The sequence below is a fragment of the Stegodyphus dumicola genome, chromosome X2 (assembly GCF_044657685.1).
Source record: "Stegodyphus dumicola isolate Sdum_Otavi_A_Nest chromosome X2, ASM4465768v1".
NCBI classification, from domain to species: domain Eukaryota; kingdom Metazoa; phylum Arthropoda; class Arachnida; order Araneae; family Eresidae; genus Stegodyphus; species Stegodyphus dumicola.
The window spans coordinates 66,960,321-66,980,593 of record NC_140781.1 but is presented as its reverse complement, the minus strand read 5'-3'; the positions used below and the strand labels follow the sequence as shown (position 1 = coordinate 66,980,593).

At 32.2% G+C, this 20,273-nt stretch overlaps 1 protein-coding gene across 5 annotated transcripts in view; it reads right to left on the bottom strand.

Moving 5' to 3' along the window:
- The window catches only part of LOC118197628 (triple functional domain protein-like), a 430,606-nt gene that overhangs the window by 137,893 nt on the left and 272,440 nt on the right, over nt 1–20,273 (bottom strand). Inside the window, exon 1 of one of the 5 annotated variants that reach the window (XM_085809361.1) lies at nt 5,994–6,030. The exons of the other annotated variants lie outside the window; for them this stretch is intronic. Coding sequence (XP_085665487.1) covers nt 5,994–6,021 — 28 coding nt within the window. The 5' untranslated portion in view covers nt 6,022–6,030. Of the gene's footprint in view, nt 1–5,993; nt 6,031–20,273 lie in introns of those variants that run through there. 5 annotated transcript variants of the gene reach the window in all.

Sequence of the window (20,273 nt, the reverse complement as noted above, 5' to 3'; positions counted from 1 at the left end):
GATACAGATATTCAAGATAGCATATGACGGCTGCCTATTGGATATAACTCTAAATAAAACTTCACGTAATTTAAAATTCTTTAAAAAAATTCAGAAATTATGTGCTTTTTCTTGTATTAGTTTTATAATAAGCTGTAAATTCATTGCAATATAATCTTTTTAAATATTTTAGGTCACTATGTGTTTTAAGAATTCTGTTCTGCTAATATAGAACATAAATAAAATGAAACTGAATTCCGTACAAACTCTAGCAATCCAAAGCAAAAAAAAAAAAAAAAACGTTTTCGAGTTTGTTCATATTTCAAAAGGTTGAGAAACGCAGTTTTAAATATTGGATAACTTCGGAGTTCTAAAATTCTTTCGATTACTCATAGATTAAACTCATGCACGCACATTCATGAGGAAACGCCTAGTTCTTGCCATATACATCAGTTGTCCTGCAACATCCTTAAATTGTATGCAGCTTGTCGCTATTCCTGGTACGTAAGTCTAGAATATCAATTTATATTTAAGGTTATTCAAGGGTAAAGTGTGTTTGAGCTTCTTTACGTTTGTTTAAAAAACAAGACAAAAAGTAAGCGTTTTGAACTACGGCAATGATGGGGATGCCGCCAAAGTTGTTTAACTAAATATCCGAGAAGTGTTAATCTGGCTCGGAGCCATGTTTTCAGAAAGATATCAAAATGGTGCACTCAAACGTTCGTTTCTACTTTTAAACTCATTTGCGCTGGCATAGTTTTAACGATTCAGCTTTGTATAAAGAAGCACAGCATATCAGAAGATACATTAAACCTACACCGCATTTCAATAAATACTTCTAACCAAAACTTCATCCACATTTCATATCTGTTTTAGGCTTCACTAAGATTTCTTTCCCCTGGGACCCAGGGTCATGTTCTTCATGGGATTACTGTTATCTAATGTTTATTCTAAATGATTGAAACATTCCTCATTTTCCTTGAACAAAGAATCACCTTTAACTCATTTACAAACAATAACTGATTCTCGGAGAAAGTATAAGGTGAACAATCGGAATCTGTCGCTGCAGGAAATAAAGCAAAAAGCGATATATTTACTATAAAAGAAAAACAGGTTTCTTGTCAACTAACGATTTGAAACAGCGCTTAAATTCGAAGAAATTTACGGGTAAGACGGTTCCGTCTACACAAGTGAGCTTTGAAGATATTAGCATAGATAAGCAGAAAGCTGGTGAGATAAATGGATAGTCTCTAGGAAAACAAGTAGTTTAATAAATGCTGTGATAAACGAATAGTAATCTAGCATTACTGATGCCTTTTTAACAAGAAAGAACAGTAGAGGAAATTACAACTGTAATTATTGGTGTAAACGGATTCATTGCAAATGCAACTGTGCTAAACAGGCCCAAACAGATAAAGGGTTTTTCTCTTCCTATCAACATTACTAGTCTTGTAACGAAAACAATATTTTAATAACGAATGCATTTCAATTAACAATAAATAAAATGGCATGTAGTTAAACGTCCATGCAAGAATGCATGACAGCTGTTAAACTGAATCAAGAGATAAATGTTTCATAATCTTTCAGAATAAAATAATAGTATATTCAAATAGCCTGGTAAACAATCCAATCAGCTGAGAGGAAAACTCTTTCCCCATTCAACCAATTGTCAGCCTCATTCATTTTCACTTGCAAGATCACCCGAGCCATCAATATCCATAACAAAGAATCCACGTTCATTGTAAGCTGTTAATTCTCCGCTGATCCTTGTTATCTGAAAGACCAACGATAAATTTTACAGAACATCGAAGCAAATACAAATATGTTCTATTCAGTAGTTTAGAGATGTACCAATTGAATACAGAATCAGAAATAAGTCATCAGCACGGTTTTCATAAATCTAAATTTGAGTGAACAGGTTGTCTGACGTACACAATAATTTGCACAGAAAAAGATTCCAGATGAAAATCAACGGCATCTGAGTCTGAGTGAGTGTTTTCAAAGTGGCATCTGAATGACAGATAATAAAAATAAAACAGGTATTAACAAGATTTCATTTTACACTTTATTTTATAGAGCTTATACTATAACGAATTTTCTCCTTCCTTACCACTTGCCTTCGTGGTTAATTAGAAGCGCGTCCCATTAGCAATCCAGAAAGTCCACAGTTCGAATCCCGGCTAGGGCGTAACTGCTTTCTCATTCTTCCTGGCCAACAAATTTAAAGTTGTCCTTTTAAGCGGAGGGCAATCTAAGGAATTACCACCTCCCTTACCGCGTCTCTTCGTGATATAACTGAAAGCACATCCAGCTAACAATCAGGAGAGCCGAAGGCATTGCTGGTTTTTAGTATTTCTCGGTTTTAAAAACTCAGATTTCTCATATGAACATGAAACTTAAATTTTGCAAGGAAAGATCATCAAAACAATTTGCAAACTAGTATTAGAACTAAGCAACTTACTGAATGCGATAAAACTGCACTTAATTTAAACAAAATAAAATACGTACGCTTGAGCATATACTGTTCTCTATAAACATGGTAATTACATAATCAAGTATACTGTGGACATAAAAATTTCTTCATCTATTTCCTGTTTAAATGTAATTATTCGCTTAACGTCGTGAAATTTTTGGAATAAGAGAATTTTATATAAAATAAGGGACTGTCTCTATTCTTCCGAATGCCTCAAAGAGTGACACAGTACAAGACCCCTGAATACTTGTAATTCAACCAAGGTAGGAATTCAGGCGAACGGGCTGGCTGCATGATTGGTTTTCCTAGTATTTCCCATGTATAATGCAGATATTAGCCAGTTTTTCTTAGAAAGTCCTTTAAGAAGGCATCCCTCACCTGAAACTGATAGCTTTTCTTTCCTTGCCGCATTCAAATACGACAACTCTTCTGCAGAAGGAAAAACTTGCGTACTGGAAGAATCTCAATATTTACCAATATTTGAGGCAAATTCTATATTTTGATGACATGATGTTACCACAGTTCGGGGAACAAAGTTTTACGTTATGAAACTTCTAAGTTCTAAAACTTAATATCCGAAAGCTTACTGAAAGGAGAGCATACAAATGCAAGCAAACTTTTGGAAATTGGTGAATTCTAATTTGAAGTTCTGAAAATTTCAAATCCTAAGAGTATAGTTTTATAAACTTTATGATGCCGTGAAGGCAACACCCAAATGTATAAGCTGAGAAATATATTACTTGCATTTGCGAACATTAAGTAATAATATAAAACTGTTAATGTATTAAAATGTATACATCGATTCTATAAATACAAAATTCGCATTGTTTAGATGTTAAGACGATAAAATCCGTGGGAGAACTTTCCTTTATTCATATGGAGCCCCAAAACAGACATGCCTGACTTTTATTACTCTGAATGCAAGCATTGGCACTAATGCTTCCACAATAAATTGTTAATTTCTTAAAATTTGGATTAATTTACTAAGGTTACTTAAGTTAAAGACTTCTTAAATTCCATCAAAGAATCATCATCGAATGCAGGCAGTAATGGACAAAAAATTACTTTACTGTTTAAAATATGCTATACAAAAATTTAAAGCATAATCTAAGCTGTATTAGATTAGATTGAATTTTTCTTGCCAGCAATGTCGGTTAAGCAGAAGAAGAAAAACTTTAACGGAAAATTTAAACCTTCATTGCCTTCCTTAAATACATTAAAAAAGAATTCCGCTGGAAATCTAGACAATCTTCAGTCGATCGTTCAAGCTTGGCATGAATACTTATTATTGCTTGAAAGTTTAAAAATTTCGGGGCGGCAAATAATTTTAGTCAAAATTCTGAGAGGAGAATGTGAAATTGAAAAACAGGCTTTTCCTGAATAATTCCCACATAAGTATATAAAAATTACAAAATAAAAGGAGAAAAGTCACAACATGTGCATTTAAGGATCCGACATTTGAAGAAATGGACACTTTTAACAAATCCAGCATTATTTTGCTCTAATGTTCCAGTTCTTACGAAACAAGGAGAAGCGTTATATAAAATCTGGTGTATTTCTTAAGACAGCTCTACTTTCCGAGTTGTAGAGTATCTGTTTTGGAAATAATTCAGTAAAGTGAGATATAAAAAATAACAGCTGTAATAACTAGTTTATTAATGTTCCTGCAAAGATTTAACTCATCACTAAGGTAGCAAGTAACTATTTCAAAAAAAGGTTGCTTTGTTGGGTCCTTAAGTGCGCATTAAAACCAAGGTTGGAAGTATATAAAGAAGAAAGCAGTGGCACAGAAAACTGCCGTTTCCCATTAGATGAATTGATAAGAGACGTTAGATATCAAGCCATTCAGTGTGCGATTTTATTACCCATAGTAGTATTAATCATTCACTTTCACCCAGATAACCCTTTCCTTATATCATTAATAGCGTAAACCAATACCCTTTTTTACCCACTGCCCATACATGTCAACCCTGTGGTGCACCATACTCTGTGATGAGATGAATAAATGGCCAATGGGTTCATTTCTAACTATTGGCCAACACCTTTTTGGCAAATGCATAACCGTTGCTTTATTGCTGGATATATATATTCTGACCCAACAGCAGTCCATTTGCTGAAGTAGAAGAACACTGAATCCATAAGGATTGGCTTATTATTATGCAAAAGTTTACTCAAGCTGTCAGGAAGTGTGAACTTCACTTTACGAAGATATCCTTCTCAAAGTAAATGGTGTTCACAAAGTCCCTGAAAAACTAACAGCTTCTTGTTAGGAAATGGAACAATGTATACGTAACTTTGGTACTTGTCACACTTTCATAAAAAAGATTTAAGTTTTTGTGACGCATGACACAAGTTGCCTAATCTCGACATGCGACAAAGATAGTCTTTCACCTCTCAGCAATGGTAATTAATAAAAGTATCAAGGTAAACTCCTACTGCTGCTTATTCATTGAAAGAAAAATGGTTTTAAAATCTTGTCATGCAGCATACCACATTGCTTATTGTTATGCAAATTGTTTGTTGTTATGCATTATTTGTTATTATGCAAACATTCCCTTTCGGGATGTCCGCTTCAGCTTTCTTGCGACATGAGGATTTTGGAATTCCCAATTCCTTTATTATGCGTACATTAAACCAAAACAACTTGTTGCAACAATAGCTTTGATATACGTGTGCTTGATATACCACCACAAAATTTTACAACTTTGCAGACATCCTGTATTTATTCTTTAAGGATAGTAATTATTAATTACAGCATCAAGGTAAACCATTAAAATCTCGATGTAACCAACCCGCTCCACCACCAAGTATAGGATGCGTAGCAAATTACCAGTGCTTCGCAGGCTCAGCCGATCGATTATTTGTCGACAGGCTTCTTATTCCATGAATATAATATAAATATAGATCAATTTCTCACCGAAAATCTTCCATAAAGGCATCGTTCTGCATACGGTTAAGGCCTCGACGGTCTCCAGTAAATAATTAACCAGCAGTTTACTTCTTATTTCCATTTTCTTACGCTTCAAAACTGACGTTTAAACTGAAATCCCAGCCATTTCCCCCCATCACTTTTCGAATGCAGCCAATCGAAAGAATGGGTTGGATTCTTCGAGTCTCCGACGCGCATTCTTAGTTTATCTATCGAAATGACAGTGGCTGCTTGCCAAAAACCCCTCGGAATATCATCTCTTGCTCCATTTAGCTTAAGAAACAAATAGAATATAATCGCAATACGGAATTAAGCACATAAATATTACAAAAATATGATAAATGACAATAGCCAAAAGTCTCCGTGGTCTAAAAATTTTTGAAATTAAGTAGATATCAAAGAATAAAAAAATATTAAGAAAATCATGCAAGCACATATTATACATGTAATAATAATAGCGGTAATTATCTTGATGACTGAGCAATAGCTGTGGCAGATTTCGGCAGTTGCCTTACGCTGTGCAGTTTGAATGATGCATAGCGAAGAAGAGACTTGTAAACAGACGTGGCCGCAAGGAATACAATTTTTATTGCTGGATAATGAACTACTTACCAAAACATTCTTCTTCACACATTATCATTGGCGCAATATGCACCCCACAATTATATATAATGTATCACATTTAAGATAACGACGTAGTTAACAGCAAGACGAAGCAAAGAGAGAGGCCAGGGAAGAAGAGTCGAACGAAAAAAAGAACCAGCATTAAGAGAGGGCGTAGATGAGTTGCCACGGTATTTATATTAAGATTTTCCGTCAATCTGATTAGTTAAGAACTATGCGCAGTGCAGAAGGTTGAGATGGCATAAAGCGGAATTATTTTCCAGATATTACGCAGTTTCGAAAAGGCGGGAAGTGTCAAACCAAAAGGAGGAATTAAGGAGCTATTGCTAATTTAACATATAATTTAGAGTTACTTTTTTTATCTTTCTACTTTACTTTAAATTATATTATACGTAAAATATTTCAGAAATTTCTATTCAGTAAGAGTAAGGAATTTGCCTTTATTCATTACATTCCTAAGTATTCGGTAGCTTCTTGAATTCGTTTACCTATTAGGTTGCTCGGAGGTTGAAGTACAGTTCGGTTAGGTTGCAAGTCAAAATACACGACAGCCATCCGTCAAAGGAGAGGTATGCTTTCGTGAAGGACTTTCTAAAATAAACTGGCTTATATTCACGTAACACATGAGGAAAAAGCATGAAAAACACCTATCCCGCTCGCCAGTGTTCGAGTCCGGGTCGAACTACTAGTATTAGTGGTCTTAAAGCACTCAGGGCCTTGGAGGTGAAAACAAAGGAACAAGGGTAATTTCATTCCAGATTCGATTTCAAACGGTAAAATGCCTGGCTGCAGATGTTCTTGCGTATTTTGTTAAATGTGAAACATAATTCCAGATAATGCTCCAAGAAGGTTTTACCAGCCGCAGTTCTTTGCTGTAATTTACATGTCATGTTCACGGTCTGATTTACAAACAGTTCCAAATTTATATTGTTTAACTTTTGTCTCAGAAGACTGTGTTAGGGAAGATTTCTTTTTAATTTCCTTTTTCTCCTACGTTTCCTGAATTTGGCATCGCTATTTGGTAATTTCCTGAATTTGGCAACAGCAGTTTGATAGAAACACGGCTGCTGCTGAGGAGCGACAGTGATCTTTTCCTGGCTCTCACGTCAAATTCTTTTTAAATTTCATTCCTTATTTTTTCGATTTGTCTCTTTCTATAAATCAAGCTTTTTTTTCGTTTCATTTCCTCATAGTTTTATAGGGTTTTAATGAATTATTAGTCTTTTTAAATTTTCAGTTTCTCGTCAGACAGTTTTTTCCTCGCAATTTAATAGGCTTTTTAAATTTCATTCTTTACTTCATTCTCTTTCCATGAGGCAACTTGTTCTGTTTCCATATTCTAATAGTTTCTTACTATTTTAGTCAGTTACTAAAGTAGCCTTTTGAAACTGTTTGTAAGAAAGGTGTTTTTCCTAGTTAACAGTTTTTAGGGGAAAATTTACCCAATTCAAAAAGTCTGAATGTATTATCAAGTTTTAAGAATTATTATTAAAACATTAAATATTTGGAAATCATTACTATTTAGCGCTGAGATAACAAATCACTTGAGTCAGCCATATCTAAGCCATACTTTCAACATTTCATAAAGTCTTAATTATACTGCTGAAACGAAGCTTTTGTACTGAAATAAAAAATGTTAACATGAATTAAACCACTGAAAATACATACTACATACACCAGATATGCAATACATTTCTACTCAATTGAGAGTAATACAGTAATTCCTCGGATATTTTCTCCCTTTAATTTTATCGTTCGAATATCGAGAAGAAAATGGTGAAAGTAATTTAATTTCCGAAGAACGCAGTTACAGTAAAAACATAACAAATGAAAAGTAGTCATAGATAAATCCCTGGCAACTATCGCACTGTTATTTCCTTAAAATAAACCTATGCTTCAATAATCATGCAGAGTAATAACATTACAATATTTGATAGATACTGTGCCAGTATCACATTCGTATTTCAGTATTCCTCGCGTATTTTCACCGTTTTTTTTAACTAATTTTATCGTTCGAAAATCGAAAGGAAAATTATGCGTGTGGTTTGATTTTCAAACAAAGCGGTTACAGTAAGAAGATATAGTAGTACAATTTTTATTATGGTAGTACAATAATTGAGACAGATCGTTAATAATAATAACAATAGAATAAAAATGATTTTGTTTTCGGTTGCTAACAAATTAAATTAACATAACAAATGAATAATTATTATGTTAATTATAACATATAATGAATAATATGAATGTTTAACTATAACAAATGAAATGCAGTCATGAACAAGCAACTAGTAACTTATTTCTTTAAAAGAAACCTACATATCCATAATACATAATAATACTAACATTACAATGTGATTCTAATTGAGCCGTATTCGGCTTAGTTACGCTTTAAAGCCTCAGGAGCACCTCACATAAATTAGTCTTGACCGCAGTTACCGAGAGGGACATACTCCCTCCGATTAGTAAAGAAGGGGAAAACAAAAGACCGCTATATAAGGTATACGACAGCAGTATACCTTAAGGCAAGTGGTAAACATTCCACTGCCGCTTTAAGAATTAAATTTTAAGTAATGCTGCAAAAGCATAAAAATGACTACAAATACCGTGACAATCAAATGCCTATTGGTTTAATGTGTGCAATTTGTAGAAACAGTGCTAATGGTCTGAAAAAAGAAATAGACGTTCACGAAATAGTCAATATATAATAAATAAAATTACAGTCATTTAAATATTGAAATAATCCTCATAATTTAAATTTAAAGATATCAAAAAAAAAAAACAAAGACAGAGGAAATGAGAAAATGCAATTATTAATTCACAAAATGGTTTGGTTTACTTGATTACGGCAAAGCACTCGAGGGTTATTTGCTCACGGGGAGAAATGCCTTCGTGGAGGATTTTCCTAATTTTCTCATATACACGTTACACTTGGGAAAATCACGAAAACGCCCATGCAGCCAGCCCATTCGTGGGATTCGAACCTCGAACCAAACTGTCAGTGTTCAGCGACTTTACCGCTCGGCCGCTGATGGGCCTTAACGAAACTGTTAACTTGCGCGACAAGTGATTGCCACAAAACTTCAGTTAATAAAGAAAAGGCTGCCATGCACGATAAACACAAGCATAAAAAATAAGACAATGAAATGAGGGTATGAATATACAAGCTTTAAATTAACCTGGAAATGAATTTAAAAAATAGCTATATTAAGATATCCCCCAGAAGTTTTAAAATTCTGCTACTCGTTTCCTTTTAAAGCTTCCCTAAATGCACTTTATGTCGTTAAATTCCATAGTTTCTACACAAATTCTTTCTACCAATAGCATTTTATCATTTCATAAACTCGCCAATTTTTAAACGAGAGAAAGCTATATATTTTATTTAACAATTCAAACGTAAGGAGGATATTATCCAATAATTATAGAAAAATAAACCAGATTAACAACAACAAAAAAGATTTACATATTATAAGTAACAGTAATAATCTAAAGAATCAGAAAATAAGATAAGCTCTTCATCTACAAATTGCATCAACGCAGAATGAAAACGTAATAAAAGAAGACTCCAAAAATTGTAGCAAGATTTTATGTTATTTAATCTTACAATGAATATCTCTTCATTCCATCATTTTTAGGTTCTTTTTTTAATGGGTCGCAAATAAATATACCGAAAGAAAATTCGATGTGAATTCGGAAAGTTTCCTTGATTAAAGGTAACAGTATATTTATTGAAGATGAAAAAGAAAAAAGGGAAATCTTTTATTAAATAACAAGCGATTTGTTTTCGAATGTTATATCACAATTGGCATAAAAATAACTTTTTGCCGTTCTTGAATTTACAAGATTTTGAGCCTAAGAAATTGGGTGAAAATAAATAAGAATTATTCTGTTATAGATTAAATATTAAGCATGAAAGTTTAAAATATTTTAATTCAAGAAAGATAAACTACACAAAATCACCAATACTTGTGTTATATGAATTAAAGATAATTTTCTTGTCATGGTTAAGTTAGAACAATTTTTTTGCCGAAATTCAACGATATGTATATTTAGTAATATGGTACTTACATAAAGTGTTCCACCTTGTTTTAAAGACTGAAATACTTATATTTGTATTATGTACAATTGCCAAAAAAAATTACAATTGTACTTAGTAATATATTAAACCGAAAGAAACGAGGCCTGGCTGCCTTAGGAGACTTGGCTTCAGGGAGCACTTTCGAAAGGAAACTGGATTACATATGCAGAAAACGCTTTAAGTCTCATGCAGCCAGCTCATTCCCATGGAACCAAACCTGGAATTAAGTACCGGTATTTAGTGGTTCTAATACAATCAGGGGCTTCGATCACGTTTGTTACTATCCTTCGCAATGCAGCTACCGAACTAAAAATTTCAGTGAAAAACAAAAGTCATAAAATCAACAAATTAGCGTATCAGAGTGCGGTTTCCAACTTTAAAAGCCGTTCCACAGAGGTGACTTTAGTTCATATTTTTTCTAATAGATGGATCTGGATAGTTTTCGTCAAGTCATGCAAATTTAACTGCTTAGGAAGATGAGTAATTGACAGCATTATGGCCGACTGCTGATTAATAGAACTGAAGTATATTCGGAAGTGAAAACAAATACTGTATATTCTTAAACCAAAGAACAAATATTGTAGAAGGGGATGACTGTCTGGTGTACGTACGTACTCTCAAAATAATATGGTTTGGTTTATTTAATTATAGCAAAGCACAATAGGGCTATCTGCCAAAGGGAAGGAATCTTCGTGGAGGGCTTTCTAAGGGAAACCACGAAAATGTCCATGCAGCCAGCCCGTTCGCGGGATTCAGACCGAACTACTAGTGTTCAGCGACTTATTCATTCAGACCGAACTACTAGTGTTCGAACTACTAGTACACTAGTAGTTCGGATTCAGACCGAACTACTAGTGTTCAGCGAGTGGTTTATTAATACCACTCGGCCGCCGGTGGGCCCTCAAAATAATATGAATTAATGGCTTAGTGGTATATATGCAATATGCTTTTTAATAAAAAGATAAGGATAGGTTTGGCAAAACCAATTTAAAAATAAAGTTCATTAAATGTCTTTACAGTGAATATTATTCATTCATTTAAATTCATTAAATGTCTTTACACTGAATACATTCTGCGCACAGCCTTTCTGAATATTACTTTCATGCTACTCCGAGAACCCAGTTACTTTTTTGCCACTTTAAATTCACAAAATCTGCAACATTTTTTGCAACATATTAAACACAGTATTAGGAAATTAACAGAAACAAAGTAAAAGCAAAGTTAGAAAATTTAGGAAATCATGCAATTAAGATTTACTATTTTCACAATAGTAATTGTTTGCTTACCACGTATAACAGAGAAATTTAATCAAGGAAATTTGACAGTTCTAGTTTTCAGACGAACAAGACTCAAGAAATAAAATTAAACTAAGCGCTTCAGAATACTTTAGCAGAATGTTGCAATCTTAGAAATGTGTTTACTTGAATTGAAATAAACCTGCATTAATTCAGGTCCAATTTAAATAAGCCGTTTAATTCGAGTAAGTTATTGCTTCGAGGAATTACCAGTGAATAATAAGCTCATTTTCTTAACAGATGTAGGAAAACACCGAAACGCTGGCGTTCAATGAAGCGAATACAAAGCAATGTGTAATAAACTATAAATTAACTGGATTACAGACAAAAATAAGTTTTAATATTAAATGACTTCACCCTCTCGCTTTAATGGACTTTTAACGTTTTATTTATCATCTCACGAAAACAACCATTTCTTTCTCGAAAAAGTAATTTTACAAATTCATTTACTAAATCAAATCCAGACAGGTATCATCATATCCAGCAAGAAATATGTAACTTATTTGTTATTGCCAGAAATTTAAGGAAAAGTTATTGCAGTAAAAAGTACTTTAAAAATTCTCCCGACATAGCTTCGAACTTGCTACTTGCACCAATAATTTGAAAAACTGATGCACTGCAGATGTGTTTTGCTAAGAAAACTAAGGTGTAATATAGTATATCGCAAGTAAATATGTTTTAGGAAGTTTTCTAAATTAAATGCTGGAAAGAAGGGTTAGCATATGCAGCGCTCTCTACTAAAATACTATTTTGCTTTTTTTATGTAGAATGCACGACAAAATTCAGTATTTGGAACGTACCGTTACATAGTAACAACTTTAAGTACAAGTACCACAGATTCGTGCTCATACAGATAAAGCGTTGTAAAATACACTATACAAATATTCTATTTAAATTCAGCTATTTAGCGACCACACCTTCATAGGGAAATGGAATTCACCGAGATGTGAATATAGTGCTTAAACATATCCATGTTTAGTCGCAGAAAACGTAAATAAAGAAAAGAAAAAAAAAACTTATGAGAATGCTAAATAATGTATTTTAAGGTGCGGACAAATTTGAGTTTTACAGTAAAATAAAGTATTCAATGCTATGATTGTAGTGAAAACATAGCTGAATGACAGGATACTTACAGAAGATATCGGGTGGTTGAGAAATTTCAGATAATCAATTTTTTTCCCTCAGAATTCCAGAATGGAACAATGATGGAGATCGTTACGCAGGTTATTTTGCTGTTAATGATGGCTGTTATATGCAAGGTTTGAAATGATAGGTGAAGTTTGTGCAGCTGAAATAGTAATGTAGAAACACAGTTAAATTTCCCGTATTGACATATTTTGCCTTTCCGTATGTCGTTTGTTACAGGATTTTTAGTCTAGCATACTATTTATATTCAAACTTTTTTTGAAACTGAAACCAGCCTTCCTCTAACTTACTATAGCTGCGAAATGTAGGTAATTCACGCCGGTTTCTTTCTCTTTTCGGTGACCGAATGGGCTACTTACGTGGATTTTCGTGTTTTTCTCCCGTGCGATGTATAAACCATTTTCTCGTAAAAAGGGAATGCATGTCCCTCCCATGGACATAGCTAGCTCTCATGGGCTCTCCAATAGTCAGGTATTTTAGATGTGAATAACCTAGGCTCAGTCTTATCACAGAGGCTGGTCGTTTGAGTTTTTCAGCAAGAAGAAAATTCTCATAGCTACGTGTTCATGCAGTTCAAACATTTCTGGAATATTCTTAAGGCGAATGTTTTAATTTTATTACAGTGTCAACATTAAAGTAATTTCTTTCATAAGATTTTTGAAAACTCCAGAATTCTCCTTAAATGCTGGAATAAGTTCCTTTAAGATTATTTTTCAAAATTGTTTCATTAAATTTCCTTCAATACATCTTAAACTGTTTTAACTCCCTGAAAAAAATTAAATCGTTTCAGCTTTCTAAGAACACGAAAAATGACAAAATAGGATGAAACAAGAATCACAGGCATGGGTAATATTTATGAAAAGGGTTATAAGAGCCTCGTTTAAAAGCAAATCACTAAAATTAAGGATCTGACATAAGTTTGTGTAATTTTCGTAATGATTCCCTAATCAAGGACTACCTATCACCATTTTACATTAGCTTGCAGATAGAATGACGCGAAGCTGCACAACTCTGTATATTCACATTATTTAAGGTATTAAATGTAATAAAATTACACCACATAACACCAGTAAGGCGAAAACCTTTACGGTAGCCACAAGGAAAATCTTAAACATGAAACATTATTTGTGATTAAAAAATAAGACATTATGAAACGAGTTTTGAAAGTTTTCATATTACAAGGGACTAAGATATGTTAAGAACAGCAGGTTAAATACAACAACGTAAGCATAATTGGATGACACTGGAAAATACTGTATTATTGTATTTGGTAAGTTTGTATCTTCTTGATGTATAGTAAAATTCTTTGCCTCAACGTCTTAAATTTCATGCAGGGCAAAATATACTGTTACGAATTTTGTATTTAAATAGCTTATTTTAGTGGAATTATATAATTAAAATTGTTTTATTTCACCGTGCAATGCAGCGCGTGATAAATTTTAAGAAAAAGCCACGCTGAAAAAGTAAAAATATGAGACCCTGCATTTAACATTGAATAAATGAATATCCCTTTCATTTGCATTGAAAGTGAATAATTGACTACCGTGTTATCCGTAACCGTAATTCCCTCCTCTTGTTAGTTTCCAGAAATCTCGAGTAGCAGAGAAACTACTAGAACTCTCTGGCGACCGACTGAAAGCTTTAAAAAGCCGGAGAGAGAGACATCTCTGCTCAATTTTTAGATATAAAGTAGTTATTGTTGTAGCTGTAGTTATTGTTGATAGGATTAGCTTTCTGTCCTTTGCATCGCATTCTAGTTTAACGTTTTAGTAGTTTAAAGTATAACTATTGATTATTACTGCGTGATATTGTGAACACTTGTACAAATATCTCTGAGAAAAATTAATCTGTTTAAATTTTATTAACCTGTTATCGGATTTATACATTCAATCTGTTAAGAACACGTACGCACGCAAGAATACCTTTCCGACATAGAAAATTTAATATTAGAACATTAATAATCCAGTGCAATTCCTGTACTTAACTAATTCGAAGGCCTTTCAGATGAAATTGTTTTATTTGTTTTGCTGTCAACATTTAGTAAAATGTAACAAATTATTGATTAAAATTCAGAATTTTGGAAACATATGCTCTTTCTTGCTACTATAATAAATTAGAATCACACAGAATGCTGTTTTAGAACGATATTTTGAATTCTATTCTGAATCTCAAAATAATTTATTTCAATTAAATATATTTTATAAGTTAAAATTCAAAGGAAATACTTATCCAAGCTAACATTACACAGTTTAAAGTAAATTCTTCGCTTGGATATGAACCAAGTATTTCTAAGATAACTACTATTACATTTAATTCATTAAATTATTATGCGAATATACTACTTTCGTGCAACTATGTTAATCATAAACAAGTGATATAATTAATCAATAATGTGACCGAACTCCACGCTAAAAAAGTACTAAGCAAATTAAAATTCATGGGACAATTTTAAGGCAATCTTCTTTCCGTTTAGAAGAATTCTGAACTCAGAAGTTTAAATAATATAGCCAATATTAAACAGCATTTAGACACACATAAATATATTTTAATAATGAAGTTTTTAAAAAAACAGTATCAATAGTCAATGTCCTATCAAGACGAAAGTTTATTCAAAATGGAAGCTTTTGTAAATTTAGAAAGATTTCCGATGATTAAAATAAATACCTTGCTATGCCCACAAATTTTCATAAAAATCAAACAGTTGCTCAATGAATTCATAAAAAATTAAAAACTAAATTTGCTTAAAACACTTCCTGTGTTAAGTTATTACGCTATAGCACGTTTTCGGTTGCGATTTACTTAAAATTCTAGAATCGAAAGAATAACTTAAGAAATCACATTCTAAATAAATGTATCTTAAACAGTGTACGTCAAAACAATACTTTAGAAGTTTCAGCATAATACAGTCTCAGATAATAACGTCAAAACAATACTTTAAAAGTTTTAACACAATTACAGTCTCAGATACTATTTATTCTACAGACATTTTAAATTAAAAATTAGATTAAATGTCAAACAAGCAGTCAGTTGCACGCTTTTGCAGTCTTGCAGTTCTGATTTCAGAGTCTGAAAAAGAAAAAAACAAGAAAGACACCGCTCCACATATTTTGCGTTCTTTTTCATTTCCGAATACGACTCTTTACCGGCTTTCGAGGAAGACGCGAAGCCGGAATTATTCTGAATTAATCATATCCGTAATTATGCAATACTACCAGAGAACAACGGATGCAAACTTTTGTGTAAACGAGGATGAAACTCCGGTTAAGCACTCCTGAAAATTGCATATAACGCTTCAGCTAACAGCTTCGTTTCAGAGAAAGGTGTGGTTTCTAAAGGACTGAAATAATAAGAAATACAAGGAAAGATGAAGTGCCATAACTAATATAATGAAATAATAATATAGATCAAATTTAAAAAAAGCAGTTTAATACATTCAGCCAACGAACTCCACCGTAATTTAAAATTTTTTCTCAGAAGAAAATCATCTTAAATTTTACAAGTAGAAAAGGTTTAACCCTTTGCTGTTGTATCTACTCCCAACCATCAAAGCAATTTCTTACCGTTTTTACCGTTTTCGTACATCTGCTCCCAGCAACCACAGTAAATAACCATACTGATCTTGCATTAAGGCGACAAGCTTCGTAATCTTGCACATTGTGTTTTACTGTTCGCTCAACGAAAATTATTCCACCCAGCATGATACCTACGTATAACCCTTAATACGACTGCAAAGGGTTAATACCAAATTTATAATAAATAAATTCTGACAGATTTGCGATTTTAACAGTCGCCCAAAACAGCTCACTTAAAATTTAAAAGGTTAATTAGTAGAGATGGACTAGGTGGAATAGCTAAATATTTTATATGATACTAAATAAATATAGTATATTTAGACTAAGATAGGGGGCGTTATACATCTTCTGTACATTTGGAAAGGGAAAATATGTAACGTAATCTAATAATATTTAATGTTTTGAATTAGATATACCATGAATTTAATGCATTTATATTTAAATCACTTATATTCAAAGTAAAAATTTAATATTCTTAACTGCATTTATTGCTTTTAAATAGCTTAGTTTTTTAATCAATAACAGACAGATTAAATATGAAAAATAAATACCTTATATTTTGCCGTATGACAAACTCGAAAGAAAAGTGAAAACGCAGTATCGTGTTTCGAGACTAATAACAATCCAGTAATATACAAATGATACCAATACTTTGATCACCATAACTACAGTCTGCGATTTTATAATACCCAAATGTTAAATTTGTAAGATAAATTATATATGGATATAATTCTACAGTCTCCATTGCAACACATAATAATTAACTCACTTATTACATTTATTTGGTACGAATACACTATAGAGGCACATAGCAAAATAATACAGTATGGAATATGCGAAAATAACGTAATAAGAAATGTGTGAAACATATACAAGCAGATAAATAGAAAATATTATGTGATATACAATTGAAACAAATACACTTTAAAAAGTAATATGAGGTAGCTTTGTATTCAATGAAATTCAATATTATCCATAAAACGATCTGAGAAGTAAACACCAGAAAAGTAAGAAATCCCTTCTCAGTTTCGGTAAAATAAGGTTGCTTCAAGAAAACAAAAAGGTAGATCAATAGAAGCCTCTCTTTGCATTTGCAACAGAAGAACCAATTTTATTTCAAGAGCTTTCCTTCCGTTTCATCGGGGCGAAACTGATTACCAATAGCGTCTAGTTAGAAACCTTCCGTGAAATATAACCATGGTTACAGAATATCTCACGCACGAGTCTAGATCGTTTCAAAGAAAACAAAAATTCATTTTTATAATGAAATTATTCAGTGAAAAAGCTTCTCGACTTAGATAAATCAAATGTGTCAAGGGAAATTAATATATCCCCTTGTGCATGTAAGATGAAACTTGCCAATAGCTTATCATAACTCGAACAAGTTATACAGAGGGACAATGCACGAAAATAAGCGAAATACGTATTTTCTCTTCTTTGCGCCCGATAACAGCATGTTCGTTTTAATGAATAACATGAGTTTTCACAAGTTAACATGAGTCCTTTTTAATAACATGAGTTTCACGATATTGAGTTGTAATTCTGAAATGAGTTTTCAAAGTTTCAAGCAATGTATTGTTTTGAATGCATTATTTATATCTTGAACGAGCTTTACAAAAAATATGATGGTGAAAGGAATGATTTTTGGTTAATAGCAATACTCAAAGCGAATGTCCCATTTACCATTTAAATTTAAAATTGCGTCTACATACATATTAATTCAAACAGTAAAGGTAATTTGTGTGCTACATTAAATACATCGAGACAGACTGAATTCATCACATTTATATTACAGCTAGTTAACTTTTCAAGTATGCGCTAGCCTGATTTCGTCAAAACTGTTCTTTATCGCTGATATGTAATATGGTCAAATTACTCCAACAAATATATCATAACTACTGAAATATATTTCCGTTCATAAATAAATTTGACATCTCAAATTTTTCTACACTTTCTTTCAGAAACGTATTTCCATTATTAGATTAAAATATTGCGAAATTAAATTACGCGGGAGTGGTAAGTACTGATACGACCATGAACTTCGGAATATCAAATTGCTTTTCTGTTAGAACCTAAACATTAATTTATGTAAAATATTTTCATGTTATAAATACTTTCCTTGAACTAATATTTACAAATTTTAGAGAATCTTTCTCTTCATTCCCTATTATTGCAGCAGATAGCATAAGCAAGCCAATTATAAAAAATACCGCTGCATTATGACCACGAATCGAAATGAAACAGTAAAACTCACAAATGCATTGGATTTCTTTTACACAAATAGTACACCTCTTTAAAGTTGCGATGTGAAATCGAACATTACAATTAAAGGAGATATCCCTTTCTCATAGTTTGAAAATTATAGCAACGAACTTCATAATTTTTTCCTCTAATTCTTAAAAAAAGGTCACTTAAATGTGCAGCACTGAATAAGCAGAAACTAGCGCAAATGAAATAATTTGTTCTACTAGTATGTAGTTTCAGTTCAGTAAGATCATAATGAAAGCACTTCGATTATACACTTCCAATGATGACTCATTTTTCGTTTTCCGCAAATACAAAAAAAAAAAAAATGAACAAAAAGCCCGATCTACATACACTTCATTTATTCTCACCAGAAATAATAAAAAAAGTAACTTCGCCCAAAACAGGATGTAGATAACTCTGATCCCACTGTATAATAAATGTGTTGCCATTTTATTCAACAATGAAACCTGTAAAAAATCCCTTCATCACTAAATTAGGAATCACAGCAAGGGGCTTTTATTTCTTAATCTGCGCAACGGGATGTGGCTGGCTCACCTCATATCCGGCATCAAAAGGTTTACTTAGCGGAAAGGTAAAGAAGGAGACGTTTTACAAACAGAAATGTACCCAGAAGAGAACAAATAGTTTTTTTGCAGTAAAAGGGAAAATTAATTCTGGATTTATTCATCTGAACTATTCGATGCTTTATATCCACAAGATCGGAAATTTAAAGAAAATTTTAAAATAATGAATACAGCTTTTGTTACAAACCAGAATTTTCAGTAGTAAATGCAGGATCTATGGTTTCCCCGAGAATGCTGCTTTAAGCATTTAGACGAACAAATTCCTCGATGAAAAAATAATTTATAACCGTTTAACCACAAATGTTTCCTACTGACAGTTTTCATTGAAAGGTTATTTAAATTGTTTCTTCAATTATGTAATAAGCTATTTATTTCAATTATTACTTGAGTGAATGCGATTTTAAAAATAATTTGTTTAAAGAAAAATTACAATTTATTATTATTAAAATTATAACTCGTTATTTATTGCACAGAGACGTTTTTTATTTCTTCTAAAATTTCTTCACATCATGATAACAGCGAAAAAAATAAAAAATTTGCAACCTCCGAAACTTCAAGATAACAATTCAATTCAACAAGTAGAAGAATTTTCTATTAAAATATTTAAAGAATAAAAATTAAACAAATTACACCCAAAGGAGCGTTTCTTAACATTTTGTGTGCCATCTTTATTTGTTATATATGTTCTTGGCACTTCAACCATAAAATTCAATTCAACAGCAATGTCACAAAATATTTAAAAACCTCGTGCGCTGGAAATAATTTTTCAGTGTTGTCATTGCTAGCTTTGAAATAATTGAGTTTGTTAATCGAAAATTCGTAAACAAAATATGAAATATATAATAAAACATATTCCATATTTGGACTTCCAGATGCCCGTATTCGAGTGAAGAACTACGTTATTCAAAATTTGATGTCTGTAGCTTTTTTTATTTTTTTTTTCAAAACGCGAGTAACATACATACATTCATGCAGATTCTTCACTATTTATTTTTTTAACATAATGCAGTGCTCTAGTGTTTGGTGGCAACAATCTGAAAAGTGAAACGCCGTATTATAATGAACGACGCAAAATGCGAAAACGAAATTAATAGCCCCTTTGGGCTAAAAATAATAAGAAAGCTACACAAACATTTCACTTTCCTTCTTAAACACGAATAATATCCACTCTTACGAGCTCGTAAAAACAAAATCTTTCATACTAAATAAAATACAATTTAAAATGTGTTTCAATTCTTTCTGTTTTTCGAAATGTAAAAAAAAAAGTAGGAAAAGATTTTGAAAGTAAAATGTAAGAAAAATATTAAATATTAAGTGTCTTACCATTCAAGAAATATTAAAAACAGAAA